Source organism: Leptidea sinapis, chromosome 9 (assembly GCF_905404315.1).
Source record: "Leptidea sinapis chromosome 9, ilLepSina1.1, whole genome shotgun sequence".
Lineage (NCBI taxonomy): Eukaryota > Metazoa > Arthropoda > Insecta > Lepidoptera > Pieridae > Leptidea > Leptidea sinapis.
Window position 1 is genome coordinate 12,203,439 of NC_066273.1, and position 18,501 is coordinate 12,221,939.

General features: G+C 34.1%; 3 protein-coding genes across 6 annotated transcripts in view; 2 read left to right on the forward strand and 1 right to left on the reverse strand.

The window, feature by feature from the left end:
• The window catches only part of LOC126966136 (spastin), a 55,348-nt gene extending 48,600 nt beyond the window's left edge, over positions 1-6,748 (reverse strand). For 2 of the 3 annotated variants that reach the window (XM_050810068.1, XM_050810067.1), the window contains exons 1-3: positions 6,150-6,748; positions 5,772-5,942; positions 5,413-5,580 (exon numbers count right to left, since the gene is read on the reverse strand). In XM_050810068.1, the coding sequence (XP_050666025.1) occupies positions 5,413-5,580; positions 5,772-5,942; positions 6,150-6,612 (802 nt within the window). In that variant the 5' untranslated portion in view covers positions 6,613-6,748. The remainder of the gene's footprint in view (positions 1-5,412; positions 5,581-5,771; positions 5,943-6,149) is intronic. The other variant, XM_050810069.1, reaches the window with a different exon arrangement.
• The window catches only part of LOC126966158 (tryptophan--tRNA ligase, cytoplasmic), a 373,239-nt gene that overhangs the window by 321,361 nt on the left and 33,377 nt on the right, over positions 1-18,501 (forward strand). The gene's annotated exons all lie outside the window — the stretch shown is intronic.
• LOC126966179 (triosephosphate isomerase) lies at positions 10,375-17,419 on the forward strand. The gene is made up of 6 exons (XM_050810141.1): positions 10,375-10,544; positions 11,618-11,740; positions 12,426-12,537; positions 12,956-13,065; positions 15,257-15,463; positions 16,612-17,419. Exons 2-6 carry the CDS (start codon positions 11,630-11,632, stop codon positions 16,816-16,818), a joined length of 747 nt encoding a protein of 248 aa, XP_050666098.1. The 5' UTR covers positions 10,375-10,544; positions 11,618-11,629; the 3' UTR covers positions 16,819-17,419.

Consider the following 18,501-nt stretch of genomic DNA (forward strand, 5'->3'; position numbering starts at 1 on the left):
ACCAGACGATCAAGAGTTTCACCTGATGGTCCCTGTCAAGGATTCTTGAAAATCCCAAAAATTTTGTGCGGTGCCCATTGACGTACAGTAAACAACTAGAATCACAATCACGCTCAAAACTTGTCTGAAGCAAAACTCTACGTACGCGAATGTTAGGCAGAGTTTACGTTGTGTTTCGACCGCGCTTTGAATACAACGCCACGCAGTGAGTGTTCAGTGAAACTGTCCAAATAACAGCAAATCCAAACTTAAAAAGGATGGAATGTCGCGTTTCAGGTAAATATCCCTTTAAATTGACAAATTTGTGTAACTTACTTGAATTTTAAAATCCTTTTGATAAATAATTACATTTCAATTGCTTAAACATAGTGTTCTTGCCCGGTGTTCGCTTCCATCTAGCGCGTGACGTAGTTGTAGTAGTACAATGAGCGTATACAATAGACTTTGAACATTACTGCCACGAAATAACGTGCTATTTTGAATAAATGTATACGTATTATAAACAACGCCGCTCGTGCGTTTTTGAAGACTTTTTAATACGTGATTGAGAGTCTAGTCAATTTGAGAAATAAGACTTTAAGTCTTATTAGCCCAGTACTTTCACTAGCTGCAGCGTTCTTGAAACCAAGCACAATAAGTAATGCTTGCGGACTTCTGCTTGCAAGGCCGCTGTGCTAAATCTCCCAATGGTTGAAATGACTCTGATCTTTTGTTGAAGCTTTACATTAAAGCTGATTTTAATTAACAATCCTTTTTTTAATCACAGGCTTACAAAACATTGCATTATCTTGTCGCCAAGTGTCGGGCACACTGTGATGTGATCGGTGTCATAACGCTGTTGAGAACAGTAGCGTGAAGTCAACCTTGAACAATTGTCTCCTTCCGTTACTGTTTCCGTTACCGGTTTTTGTGGTAGCACCACAAAAAATACACTACTAAGCTATAGACGACACTGTTGACGATCCTTTGCACAGGATGCCAGCTAGATTATGGGTACCACAACGGCGCCCATTTCTGCCCTGAAGCAGTAATGTGTAAGCATTATTGTGTTTCGATCTAAAGGGCGCCGTAGCTAGTGATATTACTGGGCAAATGTGACTCAACATCTTGTCTCAAGGTGACGAGCGCAAATGTTTTGCCGCTCAGAATTTTTGGGCTTTTCCAGAATCCTGAGCGGCACTGCATTGTAATGAGCATGGCGTATCAATTACCATCAGGTGAACGACGTGCTCGTCTTATACAGACATCTACGTATCGTGGTCACGGACATAAGGCTTAATTCTAATCAGCACACCTCCACATAAAAGGGAAGACGAGCGCATTCTCGTAACAACTACAAATGAGCACATAGCGTTACAGTTTTAAACTGGTTAGGGAAAACGCGACCGTAAGTGATTCATTTATACACATATGGAAAAGCATTTTTCTGTAAAATAGTAAGTTCACACGTCTGTGTAAGTAATCCAGTAAGCCCACACTATCTCGTTTTAGGTTTTTAAGGTTCCGCACCCTTAGGGTAACCAACGGAAACCCTATTTCTAAGATTCCCTATTTCAGCATTCCCTATCTCAACAGTGGACAGCTAAAATGTTGATATAGTATGTAAGAACGTTTAAGTAAGAAATCCATAAGTATCCCAAATTTTATGAGATTTCCTTGAATGTTAATTCCTAAAAGATTTGTCTTTAACCAATTCGACACGTGTTTCGTCTACACGAGGCATCCACAGGAGATGTTGGCTCACCGAATTCTGGCACGAGACTAAAGGTTAAGGCAACTCTTAGACGATTTATCACTCAAGAAAAACTCATAATTTCGACGGAGTATATAATAAAATTCAAATTTCATACAATTCATTCATAAATGTTGCATTTTTACAATGGTGCGGATAACGGAACCGGCTGTTTTGCAACATATTAGCTGTTTCAGTTAAGGTTTAAGTCAAATTTAACGTTATCAGTAACGCTGACTTTAACATAGACTGCGGAATGTGTTGCACCATCGTATTCCTTGGCGTAGTTAAAGTTAAAAAGTGAAACATCAAGTCAATATCGAATATTAATCCGAAAATTTTCACAGGTAGCTATTTAACATTAACAATAGCTTTAACTGGCGAAGATTGAACGGTTACAGTTATCGGATAAGTTTTTACTTCATCTAAAAATATTCAGATGGTGCAACTCGTTTTGGCTTAGCCGGTACTTTAAAATGTTTATTATGCTAAAGAGAGTCGGTGCAACCCAGCCTAAGTGTTCTCACTAATTGTCCCTTTTTTATGCTTTTATTTTAAATAAAGATTAATTTTTTTAAGGCCAAAAGCACTTGCACTCACTGCCGATACAAATCCAGAGCATTGTGAACAGAATATCAAATCCCCGAAAAATCTCTAACTACCCTCATTCGTAACATCGCATCAAGGTATGTGGGTATTATAAAAAGAAGTAACAATTAGGACAACGGCATCGTTCAATTATAAATAAGCGTGACATTTCCGTGGCTCGTTGTAATCTATTTTTATTCGCATCACGATCAAAACACCACGACTAGAGCGTCGGTTAAGTGGCCACAATTATTTATATATTCAATGTATCAGTCAGCCGTACACGCTGTTAATTGTACCTTTATAATATTATGTTTATTGTATATTGCTTTACATTCCTAGTAAGAACAAGATTTTTTTTCACGCGTATGTCAAGCCTTTGCTAGTACTCGAATTTAAAGACGTGGTCGACAGTAATTATATAACTTCAATGAATTTTATTGCACGGAAACTTAATGACGTTAAAAAAAGGAATCCTAAATAAATAAACTAATTGGATCTTGGATCTTCTGCTTTCCGGATCACCCAATGTCCCATCTGAGCTCTTATAGTCTTCTATATAGTGGCTAAATTTCCTTTGTATTCTAATGTAATTGTAGCTGTTTTTCATTAAAACACGGATAAAACTACATTTTTTAGAATTAAAATCTAGCTAGATAGATTTATCGCCCCCGAATTCCCTGTATACTAAATTCTATGAAAATCGTTGGAGCCGCATCCGAGAATCAGATTATATTATACATACAAGAATTGCTCGTTTAAAGATATAAGATAATGATTACGGCTGTATGGGCTTGAACCCTTTGCCTGTCCTAATAATGGACGAAGAAACCAAAAAAAATAACGAATGACACAAACGTCAGAAAATTTTAAGAACCAACTTTAATGTGTTACTTTTATGAGAGATGCGCGCGCATATTAATATTCCACTCTCATTATTTTTTCATAACGCGCCTAAAGAAGTATAACTTCAAAAATAATAAACATACCAAGAATAATAACAATGGAATAAGTGAGAAGTTAACATTTGATATGGAAAGGTGTAAAACAGCACGAGGCAGCTAATTAACTTTCTGTGTAGCTTACTGCAACTCGACACCTCTACTACATTGTCTCTTCATATGTAGAAAGGCGGTAACTCGATACACTTATAATATCCTCGCGATGCACAAGCCCACGTCTGACGACCCGTGACGTGACCCCTTTGTGGAAATCCAAACCCACTGGAATTAACGGAAACAGACCGCGCAACGCATCATTAAATCCCCTTTCGAAATTATATTCATGACTAGATGATAGATGATTTCATTCCATCAATCGTATGACCATAATATATCTATATATACACGTACACAATCTATATAACTTAATAGTATATATAAATCCAGTGTCCTGATGTTTGTTTGTGAACTCGCTAAACTAATGAACGGATTTTAATGGAGATTACTTCATGGCGTGCAGTTAGTCCAACTTGAGAGATAGAATAGTTATTATTTCGATTGTGGACATATTTTCTATGAGAGAATTTATTGACGCACGGTTTGACAGTTCTGCTGTAAAAATTTAATCATAACAACAGTGAGCATATTTTACGAAATAATTGTTGATGTTATGAAATATTTTTGACGTTGACTTTGACTATTATTCACAAATACATAAAAAACCGTATTTTATTTACTATGTACAGAACAACGTCTGTCTGGTCAGTTAGTATATATATTATATAAAAATGATCCCCTATTTCTCCTGGTCACGCTTTAACTTGAAAGGCTTTACCGATTTCATTCGACTTTTCTAAAGTGAAAACTTCTTTAGCGGCGTTGCGCACTTTTATTGGGATGGGTATAAATGTCAGGACACGTGGCCTGATCGAAAATTCGTAAGACAGTTGATGAAATTACGGATGAAAATAGATTTTTCTGAAAGATAAACTTTTAAATGTATGTACATAAACACATTGAGGAATTTTCTAGAAACTGTGACATTCACAATGTTAACACGAGGAACAAACATAAACTTGTTATCCTACTACTCGGTTGGGTCGAGTTAGTAAGTCTATTGTAATTTATTTATCTAAAAATATTTTTTTGTCCTTTTATTAATAATATTCTGTTTAAACATTGACTGGTACAAGAAAATATAGTAGTACCTATACAGAAATAGTTTTTCTCGCTGAGTGAGTAGAAATAGTTTTTCTCACTGAGTGAGCAAAAATAGCTTTTGCTCACTGATCTTCTGCAGCAAAGGCACCATTTTTAATCTAGAGATCTAGGTGATAGAACTATTTATTGTTATATAATATATAACAGATTTCCACATATGTATTGACTCATCACAATACCATACAACCATAAAGCCCAGAGACTTTTTAATAATATTATTATACCTAGATTATATTTGTATAATATTCCTTTCGAGGAGTAGGCTAAGAACAGAATTTAGGGAAATTTATTAGTTTTTTTACTATGAACAGAATAATGTCTGTTGAGTCAGAGCTTAACTGAGTACAATTGTTTATGAATTTTTATAAGTTTGTCTCTTCGTTGTCTGTTGAGTCAGAGCTTAACTGAGTACAATTGCTTATGAATTTTTATAAGTTAGTCTCTTCGTTTGTGTAAGCTAATCTAAGTAATGCCTGGTGTAACTATTTAACACAACTAGACAACAAAGCTTGCTAAATCTTTTGTAAAATATAACATTATTCGTTGAATATTATTGAAAACAAATGATATTGTGTTATTGAATGATGGTTAAAAAAAGTTATCTAAAGAGTGATAAAAACTACAGTGCTATTAAAATGTTACAATTACTAGAAATTCTTTTTAAATCTTCTTTAATGGCCATGATCTACACTATTTATAAATATGCAATACATGTAACAGAATGTACCCACATAAAATCTAAAATTTGACCTATAAATGTGGAAATTGCAAACAATATTAATAATAATGTGTTACATTGAAAGCTAATTTAAAAAAAGCATGCAAATGTTAGTCAACAACCCAAGTTGATTACTATCTGACAAGTGTTAGATGAATTTGTTTTTAATTTTGCAGTCGGTCAAACGAAGCTAAGCAATTGAGATGTTCTACCTTCAGTTGGAGGCTTTGTTTGACAACTGTGACTATCTGTATGGGCTAGCAGTGTCGTCTTGGACTTCTCTATGGGCCTTCTAGCCTTAAGTGGCGACTCGGTGGGTTTTTTTTCACATCTCTCCTGCTCACTCTCAACCCCCAACTTACTGAGGGCCACAAGGTTTGCTACATTGGAACAAGTGTCTTCAGTTAAACTTTAGCTTAATACATCATACTATGTGTGTGATTGTATAAAAAAAATTAAGAAGCCATCATGCAATACACAGCCAATTCTTGTTGAAATTTACACATAATTTTGAGCAGAAATAAAACATAGCTGTGAATAATAGGAATAAGTAATTTAGACATTTTCATACCAAGGAAGTGTAAGCGGTCCTTTGCCATGCCCAGGTTTGTTTTCATTTTGTCATGGAGCCTCTGAGCCCTTTGCCAGGCATCCCCGCGACCACCCCAGCAGTCCACAGCAATGCCTCGCTCCAACTCATAAATTCCTTTCTTATAGAGCTCTATTGCTAGCTCTTTCTGACCTGTGTTTTTATTCAGTGTTTGACTTCTTATTTAAGTTTAATAAATTAATAGTTTTCCAAAACAAACCAATAACTAGACTATTCTATTGAGTATTCTTAGAAAACACTAAAATATCTATGGCAAAGACTATAAGAATAATCAATTAAATAATACAATTTTCTAATACTACTACCTCAAACTATAACTGGTAACTTAAGAATTCATACCTTCATTCTCTTCATCAATCTTCAAAGCTTTCGATATGTATTCAAAAGCTTTGCGATGATGATGTTTTTGCTTTGCAAGTAGGGGATCCCCTGGGCCCACATTATTGGTATACGGCATCTCTTCACCTTGTACTATTTCAGTTGACACAACACCGTTCTTAACAACAACTTCAAAGTTACACTCTCCACTCTTACGAGGCCTATGAATTAATTTATGTGATGCTGAATAAAGATATTTGAAAATAATAAACAACTGATACAGAACGGAGCGCATCAAATTAAAAAGAATAATAATCGGAAACGAAACCACGTAAAGGTTTCTTTTATGAACAGAGGGTTGCGAAGCATTTCGCAAAGATGATTCTTTTGCTACATCTGCATCTGTTTTCTTGCATTTACGGTTAGGGGATCTAGTAGTTTTCCGCGATAAACGACCACCATTAAATTCATCACCGGCAACCATTAAGAACACTTAAGTTCGCACTGGTCCTGGTGTAGCACCAGAAAACTGTGTATATTATTCAAAGACGCGGGTGTATTTAATATAAATTCAAAAACAATAAATGACGCGACGAGCGACACACAATCGGCTAGCTCCATTTACCATTGACAATTGACATTAAATTTTAAATTTGTCATGTGACTATTCGTATGACAGTCGACAGCTCCTTCCACAGAACATTAAACTCTAGCTCGGTCGAAAGTCAGGTATTACCAAGTACAAAGATTTTCACTACTGTTGACAACTGAAACTTGAGAGTAGACACTTGTGTCTTACGAATGATCAAACTATGGATTGTATTATTTTAGTAACGATATAGGGCTTCCTTGTTTTCGACTCTCAAATTGTATCTTATTGAAGCAGTACCTGTGACAAACAACTTCAAGCAATTTTATTATTTATGTCTAATATAACACCTTGTGTACTTCGTAGTATTACATGGCAGTAATACAACTCCAGCATGTTAGCTGTAATAGTCTCATGCAAACTATTTCGCTGATAAGAGTGATTTATATAACGATTATAATAATATTACCCTAAAAAGAACTGTTTGAAAATGGTGTACCACAGGCTATGGGATCGCACAGATCACCAGCAGCCATCTCGTTGAAGAACAATCATTGTCTCGTTTTCCCAAAGACAGAAGTATACTTACAAGAGACGTGAATTCTTAGTATGCGTGACTTAAGATCATAATCGGTTAAATGAATTTTAAGAATTTGTATATATGTATAGTCATGTACGAGGTGTATGAGGCACCACTAATTTCGGTGTATAAAGAATCGGACAGCCGCCAGTTCGAAAAGCTCCAGTTCCATAAACCCTTTCTAGGATGCCGCTGTGGCAATGCATGTCTGTAGCTGCAGGTACTTGTTTCATACAACAAGTGAAAGTAGATTTACTTTTCAGATGGTCCAGATGCTGCTGCTGTATCTATTCCTGATGTGCAGAGTGTGGAACTTTGAAAAACTCTATTGAAAAATATTTGTAAATAACCTCTCAAAATATTTAGGTTAAAAAGATTGAGCCCCTGTCACTTTACCTTAAATTAGGAAATTCTGTTCATTTTAACTGTATTAGTAACAGCATTGCCCAAGCATCATAAAAGGTTTATGATTGTTAATGAATTAAAGTTACTTAACAATGCAGCGGCTATTTAATTTTACAAATTATTCTAACATTACCCAGTCTTGGGTAGACCGAGATGTATACGAGTAAACTAAGAATACTAAATTAATTTGATTAAATTTTCAGACTTTACTCATAAGGCTTGGGTAATACTACTTAAACCTGGGTAAACCAATACGTGTAACATTACGACATCAATACAATAACAAACCGATAATCAATAAGAATCTGTTTACGGGCACAGAGACGTAATTCTAAATAACTTTATTTTTTATTAATAATTATTGAAGCCTTGGTGGATTGGACCAAAATTTTAGTTAATTTTACCAGTGGGAGGCTCCTTTGCATAGGATACCGACTAGATTATGGGTACCAATGGCAAGGCGCAATGGAGCCTTTTTGTATCGTGAAGCAGTGCCTACTGCTTAAGCATTATTGTGTTTCGGTCTGAAGGGAGCCGAAGCTAGTGGGCTACATTACTGGGCAAATGAGACTTAACATCTTATGTCTCAGGGTGACGAGTGCAATATGCATGTAACTTATGTTTAGTTTAAATATTTTTTTTAACCTTTATTATTATTTAATGGGTCACCTGGTGTTAAGTGATCACCGCCGCCCACATTCTCTTACAATACCAGAGGTATCACAGGTGCGTTGCCGGCCTTTAAGGAAGGTGTACGTGCTTTTGATTGCCATTTAACAAATCCACTTTCAGTCATTGTAAATAATAATTATACAGATCATTCAATAATAAAAAAAGAGGTGTGGCACTCGGGGACTGCCGCGGTAAAGCTATTGCATAGTATTTTTTATCAACTTATGCAATTATAATTATTTATTTAGTCTTCTTTGATAATAATTCAAGTTTTTTCTTTGATACTAATACAAGTTACACTTTTTAAGCGTGATGACCGATAAGAAAACATTTTTTTTTCTTTTATTGAATAAACGAGAAGTTACTTAATATCGTTTAAATCATTTTTATTATCATACAATACATGTAGGTTATTCGGGAATTTTTATCATTGAAACTATAGGTTTATGGTAACTGCAATAAGAAATATAAGTTTGAGACTTGATATCCTCTAAATATCTAGAAAATACCGCGTCAATGGTGGTCCCATATTTTGTTGTGGATTCTTGTAGCAGTTAGTTATTATTAATTACATCAATAAACATTCTACCTACATAGGTTTTTCGTATTTATGAATCCGTTACTGGGTGATCTGGTCACTAGGCTTGGCTAGAGGTCCTAGGCCTATGTGTTGAGTTTAAATAGACATCTATTAGTGAATTTTACTTCATATATAAACAGGCTTAGGACTGTCTACAGTGTCTTCGCTTAACATAGTCCCATTTAGCAGCAAAACGTCGTCGTTCGGCCATAATTATAAATAAAAGCTTTTTCTACAGTTATTTGAATATTTTGAAGTTTTTTTACACTGTGATCACTAATTACTAACACTAATCAACTAGAAATAAGAATTAAGTTTAATAACCAAAATGTACCTAACTACCAAAAATCAAAAATATTTCCGAACCAATAATGTTCGCTCGACTTGTCACGCACCGCTATGCAAAAATTATGAAAATTTAGACTAGGTTATTGAGATTTGAGGAATACTGAACACAGAAAAAAAACATTCGATTTAATTTCAGAATGTATCTACTAGCAGGTAAGAGCGATGGTCCATTATGGAGTTTGGGTTGCAGTGGCATTGTCAGGAAAACGGTCCTAAAGGTGTGCAAAATACCGATCTAAAAACATCAAAGAATAAAGTGCGATTTTTCGGTATTACCTTCATAATATTATTAAAAATCACGTTATTCCTTGTCAGAACCCTTAATGGTCACAAAATTATAATTTTACTCCAAGTTGAATTTAAAAATAAATAGTGTTAGCTTATGCGGCATCTAGTGTCACTTTCATAAACTATTTCGTATGTCCAAATCGAACGTTGAATCGAGTGTAATACAACATCAAAGTTTCCGATAGATGGCGCTGATCAGGGAACACTGGGGGGTGTTAGGTTTTATTTTCGTTACGGAACTTCTTGATTCGGTCGCCACGCTCAAAGCCCGCGATAAAAGCTATGCAATAGCCAAAAAATCAACATAAAATGTAATACATCGCTTACCACCGAAAATGAAAATTCTAAAAAGATCGGTCGGTGCAGTAGGTGACAAACAAAGTTCGCGCGTGTGCCGGGCACTCGTGAGTCCCTACAGGATAGCAACGCCTGCGCCACCGGCCACCGCGCGTACTTACGATTCTACATGGATTTCCTATATTGGTTGTCGTTTACTCAGGCGGTTTTTTTATTGGTTGTTTTCGTTTCGTATATTTAATTATTATTTATTATGTAGTTTTTTTTTTCACTAAATCTGGATCAGACATCAAAATTATGATGGAGGAGAAAAAATCTTAAAGTAATGCGTTTGATAAATTCCTTTTCAAGCAGGTTTAAAGTTCGATATCAATAACGTGGTATCGTGCAACTTTATTGGAGCGAACTAGCAAACTAGGAGAGTAAGTAGGTTTAGTGTTCTGTGGAACTGGGCTGTCCAGTGTCAACTGTCAATGACTGAAATTGTATTTTCTTCGTACTCGGAGCCGTAGGTATCGTACTAGTTAGCTTTTATCTATTTGACCTCTAGTTGTACCCGAATAACTTGATACTACGCTGTTGACGCTTTTATTCATCCAGTTCTTTTTTAACAATTAATGGTAATTAATTAATTAGCTGTACACGAAGTGTAAAAAAGTAAGTATTTATTCTTCTTCAGGCTTGAGATTTTTCAATTGTTATAAGTACCTCTGTTATACTCATTAAATTATTCCTATTTTGGGAGAGTAAAGATTTTTTATATTCGTATATGTTTAGATTTACATAGTCTTAGCAGGTATGTAAATAAAAGCTAAGTATACTTCTCCTGGTAGAGGGAATTTTATTAAGTGTGGCAGCGGATAACGTTTTTTAGGTGCAGTTTTTAGGTGACATTTCAATGAATAGTGATGTGCTTTAACGAATTATCTAAGCAACTCTCAGAAAAAGGGAGATTTATTTTTTTGTTAATACTATTGTTCACAAAATAAAATATGACCCCTGGTGACCTTGATAGATGGACAACTCATCAACCATATTACACTCTTTTATAGATAATCTTAGATTGCCGTGTCTAGAATTACATTAAAATTCATGCTTTTTGCAAAAATTAACTTATGTATAACTGTTTGAAAACAGTTTAGTATAATATTTTATGATCTAAGTGTAAGCTTCCACCGATGTCATGACCAATTATTGAACACTTGTAAACTGCGTTAAGCTGTTCCAGTATATGAGGGATTTTATTCGAAATTTTAAGGTTAAGGTTTTAAAATGAGGGTGAACAAGCTTTCAAGTCCTCTGATGGTATAACTTGTATCAATAACTGTTCACTTCTCAACAATAAGACCCTATTTCCACAATCCTAGTTGTTTTTTTTTTGTGTTAGGTTGGTTGCAAGATTTACCTTTCTTGACCAGCCCATTTGTGTCAACATTGTTATGACAAGTGTATAAGACAAATAAAAGACTATTCATAGTGAAACTATTGTAATGAAGGGTTCTTCTTCAATAGTGAGAAAGAAAATATAAACATGATGCTGGGGATTGATAATTATAGTAGATAATATAGCACAAATTTCTTTTTTATATTGATTTAACTACTACATGTGCAGTCTGTAAAATAAACTTAATATGTTACACTATATATTCATAGCTTGTACTGTTTGATCAAACATCAAATGCCCACATTCGACCTGTATATGTTTTTATAAATTTCAATGTTTCTTTCAGGACATTACAATCATGGGTCGTAAATTTGTTGTTGGTGGTAACTGGAAGATGAATGGTGACAAAAATCAAATAAATGAGATTATTAATAATCTAAAGAAAGGTCCATTGGATCCAAATGTAGAGGTAAGTTTTTCGCTTTATCCTTATCAAGGTAAAGAGAAACTATATAATTATTTATTTCTAGGGTTCAGACTCTTCAGTTAAGAGTAACCAACCTTTTTTTTAAAGTGTTTTATGGTAAAATGTATAACTTTTCATTGTAAGTGTAATTTTTGATCTGATTGAAGAAATATTAATAGATAAAGATTTGAAAAAAAAAATTGATCCTATGGTTCAAACTCTGCTGTCTGCTCAACTCACTGTATCTCATAAAGGTACTAATTACAACTATATTAGTATTGCAACAAATAGTACAAAACCAAGATGGCAAACTTCAAAATTGAAAATAATGTATTTAAACAGTACATAGTACTTTATTTTGCATAATCCCCAAAAAAAATATTAATAGATCTTTAAAATGAATTAATCTTAGTATTTCTTTGTTTAACGCGAGTGTTACACATTTAAATAAAACACTTTTAAAGGATTAAAATCTGTGTAGTTGTAACGGTTTTACATTAGATTTTTGCGTAATAGTTACTTTTTTATTTTAGTTAACCCGACATTTCAAGACCTTTCCAGATCTCGTTTTCAGGGGGACTGCAGATGAAATGCATTTGCATCAAAAATCTAATGTAAAGCTGTTACAATTACATGTGTTTTAATCCTTTAAAAGTGTTTTATTTAATTGAATTAATCTTAATTTTAGGTAATTATTGGAGTTCCAGCAATATATTTAAGTTATGTACAAAGCATTGTACCAGATAATATTAATGTGGCTGCTCAGAACTGTTGGAAAGTCGCCAAAGGGGCATTTACAGGTTACATAATATAATTTTACCAGTATTCTTTACATGTTTGCCATTTCAAATCACTTGCCACTCACACACACACATATTATTATTATAAAAGTGCAACCCTTCAAACTGTTGTGTATTTTAGGGAACCCAATAGTAACAAACAGTTCATCATTAAAATGAATACATAATAATATACTCAAATAAATATTTCTTCAAAACACAATCACTCATATAGTTGGTACTTGTGGACACAAGGCCAAAAATTGTGTTTAGAATAAATTGAAACAACCATATTGTTGGTGTACCAAATAGAATATCGTCTTTACTGATTGGGTTAAAAACACTGATATTTACACAGACTATACACAGATAATAATTATTATCAACAACTTCTATAAACTAAAAAGTGATATTAAACTTGTAGTGTTTCGTGTTACAGGTGAGATTTCTCCAGCAATGATCAAAGATGTTGGCGCTTCCTGGGTGATCCTAGGACATTCTGAAAGAAGGACAATATTTGGAGAAAAGGATGATCTCATTGCTGAAAAGGTATGTCTTTGAAATGAAATACATGCATGCCCCAGGTCCGATTTTTGTCCTCCAGATAACAATGTGGCTTCAAATTCATATGTATGTTAATTTGATGCTATGTAAGGTTATATTTTAAAATAAGTATGGCTATGACAACATAGTTTAAAATTTTACACTGTGGTATCTGTAAATGTCAATTTTTTCGCCTTCTGTTCCGGCAAGCTAAATCAATGTATCATGATGTCATAGAATTTATGTTTTTCTCTTAAATACACTATGGTCCTATTTACAAATGCATTTCTATAAGACATAAAAGCTAGTGGTCCTTCGAGCCGGAAGTGTACAGTGAAATTAATATTAAAAATAAACAGCATTATTGGAATATTTTTCTGGCGTCGAGACATTAGTGCTTCGACCAGTCGGCAACACTATGATTAGTTATACAAGATGGTATGGGCCATGCTACCACCTACCGCGTGCCGACATACCATTATGTGACCTCACAGAAATAAATTGAGATTCAACGCTTCAATTTTGGCTAAATTTTTTCGTTTGTGCCACTATTCGAGTAAGTCTCATATTCAGCGCCCTACTACAGAGTCGCTCTAGCGAATAAACTAGGGAGGAGATACAGTTATTTAAAGTTATGGAGACTGTCAATAATTTCGTTATGCCTGACAATATTATTGAATTATTATTAAATAATTTAATATGTAAGTTTATTTTTATAGTCAATTAAAATAACATGTAGTTGGGCCAAATGCAATAATATTACTAAGTAAGAATAATAAATCTAAATGAGCTCTGCAGACTAATAATTAATTTGTCGATAAATCGATATCATGTGGTGTTAATCTCTAGCACATCCAACTCAAGAACCAATCACAGAAAAGTCGTGGTAATTTGATGATAATGTAATTTTTTGAGTGTTTCAGTTTGTGTGACAATGATAAAACAGATAAATGGAATTAATTTTTGACAAACATAGCAAAGATAGAATGTTCATTAATATATGTGTTAATACATTTTTATTAAAAATAAAATTTCTACTTACCAATGATTCTTTGCCTCATACTTACCTCAACATTTTTGATTTTACAGTCTGCAACCGATCAACATTATGGCATAATAACTACTTTTCTACTATTTTTGTACGTTACGAACGTTAGAGCGAGTCATCTTGCGTAATGAAAGTACGTTTCGAACAGTATGCAATATATTGCACGCGTGCTGCGGCCAGTTGGCTTTTTTATCTCGATTTAGTCCTGTGGGTGGGTGACCCATATGTATGCTTGTTATTGTATAAATAAAACTTAGAAATCATCAAATTACGCAAGCGAAGGAAACAATTTGAAAGTTATTTGTATTTTTTTTATTAAACATAAATTTGAGCCTTTTTTAAACATTAATTTTAAATAATATTGGCATTTTAATGCTTGCTTACTTGCTTTTTCTTTAAAGTTTATTGTTAACTTGCTAAAATGCTCAGTGTCACACTTGGACTTTTCCATGAAAAAATTTACAAATAACATTATTTTTGTTTTTCTATATTGCCAGTGTAAATTATACAATTATAGTTATTAATCAGTTTCAAATCATTGTAATTGGGAAATATAAAATAGTGAAATTAAAAAAGCAATAGTCATAGCTTAGATAAATCTATACGTCTAGATAGAGTCTCTTTCTATTAGACAATCGATAAAAACTGGCTAGGAATATTAGTTAGTGTGCCTGACAAGCTACGTCTTACACTCGTGATTTGTATGATACTTTGTGTAAGTGTGCGTGAATTCAAAATAGAGGTTCTATTCTATTCTTCCTACTGTGGCTTCTGTGGAAGACACACCACAGGTTTGCCAGTATCACGTTAAAGTAGATTACCAAGCTATGAGTATGTGTCTCCAAGTTTAACGGTAATGATCGGTGTTAAGATTACATAAAGTTTTATTTTCTTAAAATATCTGAAACAAATAATATACATGCTATTACACTATAAAGAACAATACACAGATAGAATTACTTAAATTATTAATTAATATAAGTACTTAATGATATTTACAACTTAATCTTATTTTTTTTAATATATTTACAAAAGGAGAATTTTTTTCGATGTTTTGACAGCTGTCATTGTCTATCTATACGTATAAATGATCTAAGAGTCATAGTTTAAATTTCATAATTAAGAATTTTTATATGAGGTAACTTTCAGGTAGCTCATGCACTCGAGTCTGGCCTGAAGGTTATTGCCTGTATTGGAGAAACTCTGGAAGAAAGAGAATCAGGAAAAACTGAAGAAGTTGTGTTCAGGCAAACCAAGGCTCTTTTGCCAGCTATCGGTAACAATTGGGATAAAGTTGTACTAGCCTATGAGCCAGTTTGGGCAATTGGCACTGGAAAAACTGCATCTCCAGCACAGGTATGTACTAACAATATAGGTGGTTATAAAATATACTTAATAAGTGATAATGAATTAGCTGTATGATCCTCAGTATCTTCAATTATGTTAATATGTACTAGTTTCACTGTACTAGCTAAACCTTTTGCCATTGCAAAGTGATGTATGGTGGCTCTTCATTTTGTACCGCATATCAAGAAATTGGACGCGATTGAAGGAATTATTCTTGTATAACCAGCAGGTTCACAACCAGAAGTCACGTCAAAGTGCGATATTTCATCACGTTGACGCCTGGTATCCAACAACTGCGCGATTTACAAATACTTGCCTTGCGCAGACTCTGTAAAATCGTCTCCATAAGGAAATTCTTAACTGCCAATTATACGGATTTGTAGGGTTCCGTAGCCAAATGGCAAAAAACGGAATCCTTATAGATTCGTTATGTCTGTCTGTCGTTCCGTATATTACAGCCACTTTTTTTCCGAAACCGTATACTATACTATACTGTGAACCGCATTAAGATTTTCACATAAAAATAGAAAAAAAAAACAATTAATTTTGGCGGCTCCTAGAATAGAATTACAATTTATTATCGCCTACAATAAATATTAATATTAACTTATAAATACACAATTTAATAATATAGGTACTATAAAAACGACAAAGTTATGTAGGTACAACAACAACAGTACTTATTGTAGCACGGGTGAGTCGCATCACGCATGGCCTGCCACCGCAATGTATTGAAGTTTTGAGTGACCGTCTGTTTGGAAATATTAATTAGTAAACAATACTCAACTTTATAAAGAATAGTTAAGTTACTTAAATTACCAGTGGGAGGCCTCTTTGCACAGGATACCAGTTAGATTAGAGAGACCACAACGGCGCCTTATTCTGCCGTGAAGTAGTAATGTGTAAGCATTATTGTGTTTGGGTCTGAAGTAGCTAGAGAAATTACGGGGCCAATGAGACTTAACATCTTATGTCTCTAGGTGACGTGTGCAATTGTATCAGAATTTTTGTGTTTTTCAAGAATCCTCAGCGGCACTGTATTGTAATGGGCAGGGCGTGTATTACCATCAGCTGAACGACCTGCTCGTCTCGTCTCTTTGTCATAAAAAAGTCATTATTACTTTGCTATTATACATATTTTTATACATTACTAACAGGCTCAAGAGGTGCACGCATCTCTGCGCAACTGGCTGGCAAAGAATGCTTCCCAAGAAGTGGCTGATTCTGTCCGCATTCAGTATGGTGGATCAGTAACAGGCTCCAGCTGTAAGGAACTTGGAGCTTGTCCAGATATCGACGGGTTCTTAGTTGGTGGGGCGAGCTTAAAGCCAGAGTTTGTTGAAATAATCAATGCTACCAGTTAAGTTAGTAAAAAAAGTACAAAATAGTCGTTACAATATTAAATTAAAGATGTATGTTTTAAATTATTTATTATGATTGTATTTACGGTTGTATTCTTTCACTGCTAGCCCTAGAAAGAAGCGGAGTCAATTATGCTTTACACCTATTGGCTCTTTTAAACAAATAATCTGTGTACAATCCTCAGGACGTGTTGTCTCGCCAAAATCTGGCACGAGACTGACAAACGCGAGACAACACGTCGTGAGGATGCCCCGTCTAGAGGCGAAAGACGTGTCGAATTGTTTTAAAAACAAATATTGGCGGAATTAACACTAAAGAAAACTTAAACCATTTGTATAATTATGGATTTCCGCAAAGTAACGCCTAATTCAATAAAATAATCTGTGTTTAACAGCTCAGTCGTATTTTAGCAATTAATGTGTTTGTTATGCGATAGGTTTTAGTTTTCTTTGTTTAAAAACATTACCACTGCCGCTTGAGAGTATACCGGATTGTATATTACGTAACATTTAAAATAAATACAATATACTCAAGTTTAGTTGAATAGTGAAAATATTATGTTTTAAATTTACAAGCTTTTTTCTAAATAAACGTATAAATTGATTTTTTATTTTTACTCTACCTGCTTACAAATATTGCATGTGCCAACCATAACGGATGAAATAGGTAGTGTCCTTTTAAACCAGTGGTAGACTGGCTGCAGCATCAAATATTGCATGTGCCAACCATAACGGATGAAATAGGTTGTGTCCTTTCAAACCAGTGGTAGACTGGCTGCAGCGTCGGCAAAACAAGCAGAAGTAGGGCCAACTCAAGAGATCACATTTGTCACTTCTGATAAGTATAATGTTTATAATATTCTTATGTCCTTCATGTTACTCTTAAAAGACACAAAACTTTAATCCCTGATCCTTCTTACCTTTTGAAAAGGAGAAAACATGCTATTATTAAGCTAACTAGTGTAAAGACCACTTTTGCAAAGCAACAGTTTATGAAACGATCAGAACATGTTTATAACCTTATTAATGAAAAACTCAAGATCTATACGCGTAACAAAATGGAATGTAGACGAAGTTTAATTACTTGGTTGAAATCCATGAATTATGTGGAAATGGAAGAGCTATAGTACGGAGTAAATTTTAGGTATACCTACTTGATAGTACAATAAGTAGTGTTTTACGAAAAGTAACAATGACGCACACACGCACAGCTAAACATACACACACATACTCACACACAGACATCCTGTTTGTATAATATTTTTCTTTTGTTACATTATATTTTTTACTTAATTTGTGATCCCTAGTTTTTGGTACTGTTAATTTTAATTGATATGGAAGAGCGTGGCCTTCTGGCACAGGTGTTTCTCACTTATTAGAAGGTCACATCCACTATTATGTTTGTACCATTTTTGTTACTGAAATAAATATTTTTCATTTTCAATATGATTTAAAATTATTAAGATACTAGTGGAACCGACAGACGTTATCCTGTACACACGTTTTAAATTTGAAAAATAGGTCCAGCCGTTAGGAGGAGTTCACTAACATACACATGAGCAGGAGAATTATATTATATGGACGGAATTGAGAAACTAAACCAATCTCAAATTCACTGGAACAACCAAAAACTTTATCAAAATCGGTCCAGCCGTTTAGGAGGTAGTTCAATTGTGAATCTAAACA

What these genes read in the sequence shown, in the direction of transcription:
- LOC126966179 (XM_050810141.1), top strand. Translation starts at nt 11,630, where the DNA reads ATGGGTCGTAAATTTGTTGTTGGTGGTAACTGGAAGATGAATGGTGAC. An exon ending in CATTGGATCCAAATGTAGAG is followed by an intron (nt 11,741 to 12,425) that starts GTAAGTTTTTCG and finishes TCTTAATTTTAG; the next exon opens with GTAATTATTGGAGTTCCAGC. An exon ending in AAACTGCATCTCCAGCACAG is followed by an intron (nt 15,464 to 16,611) that starts GTATGTACTAAC and finishes CATTACTAACAG; the next exon opens with GCTCAAGAGGTGCACGCATC.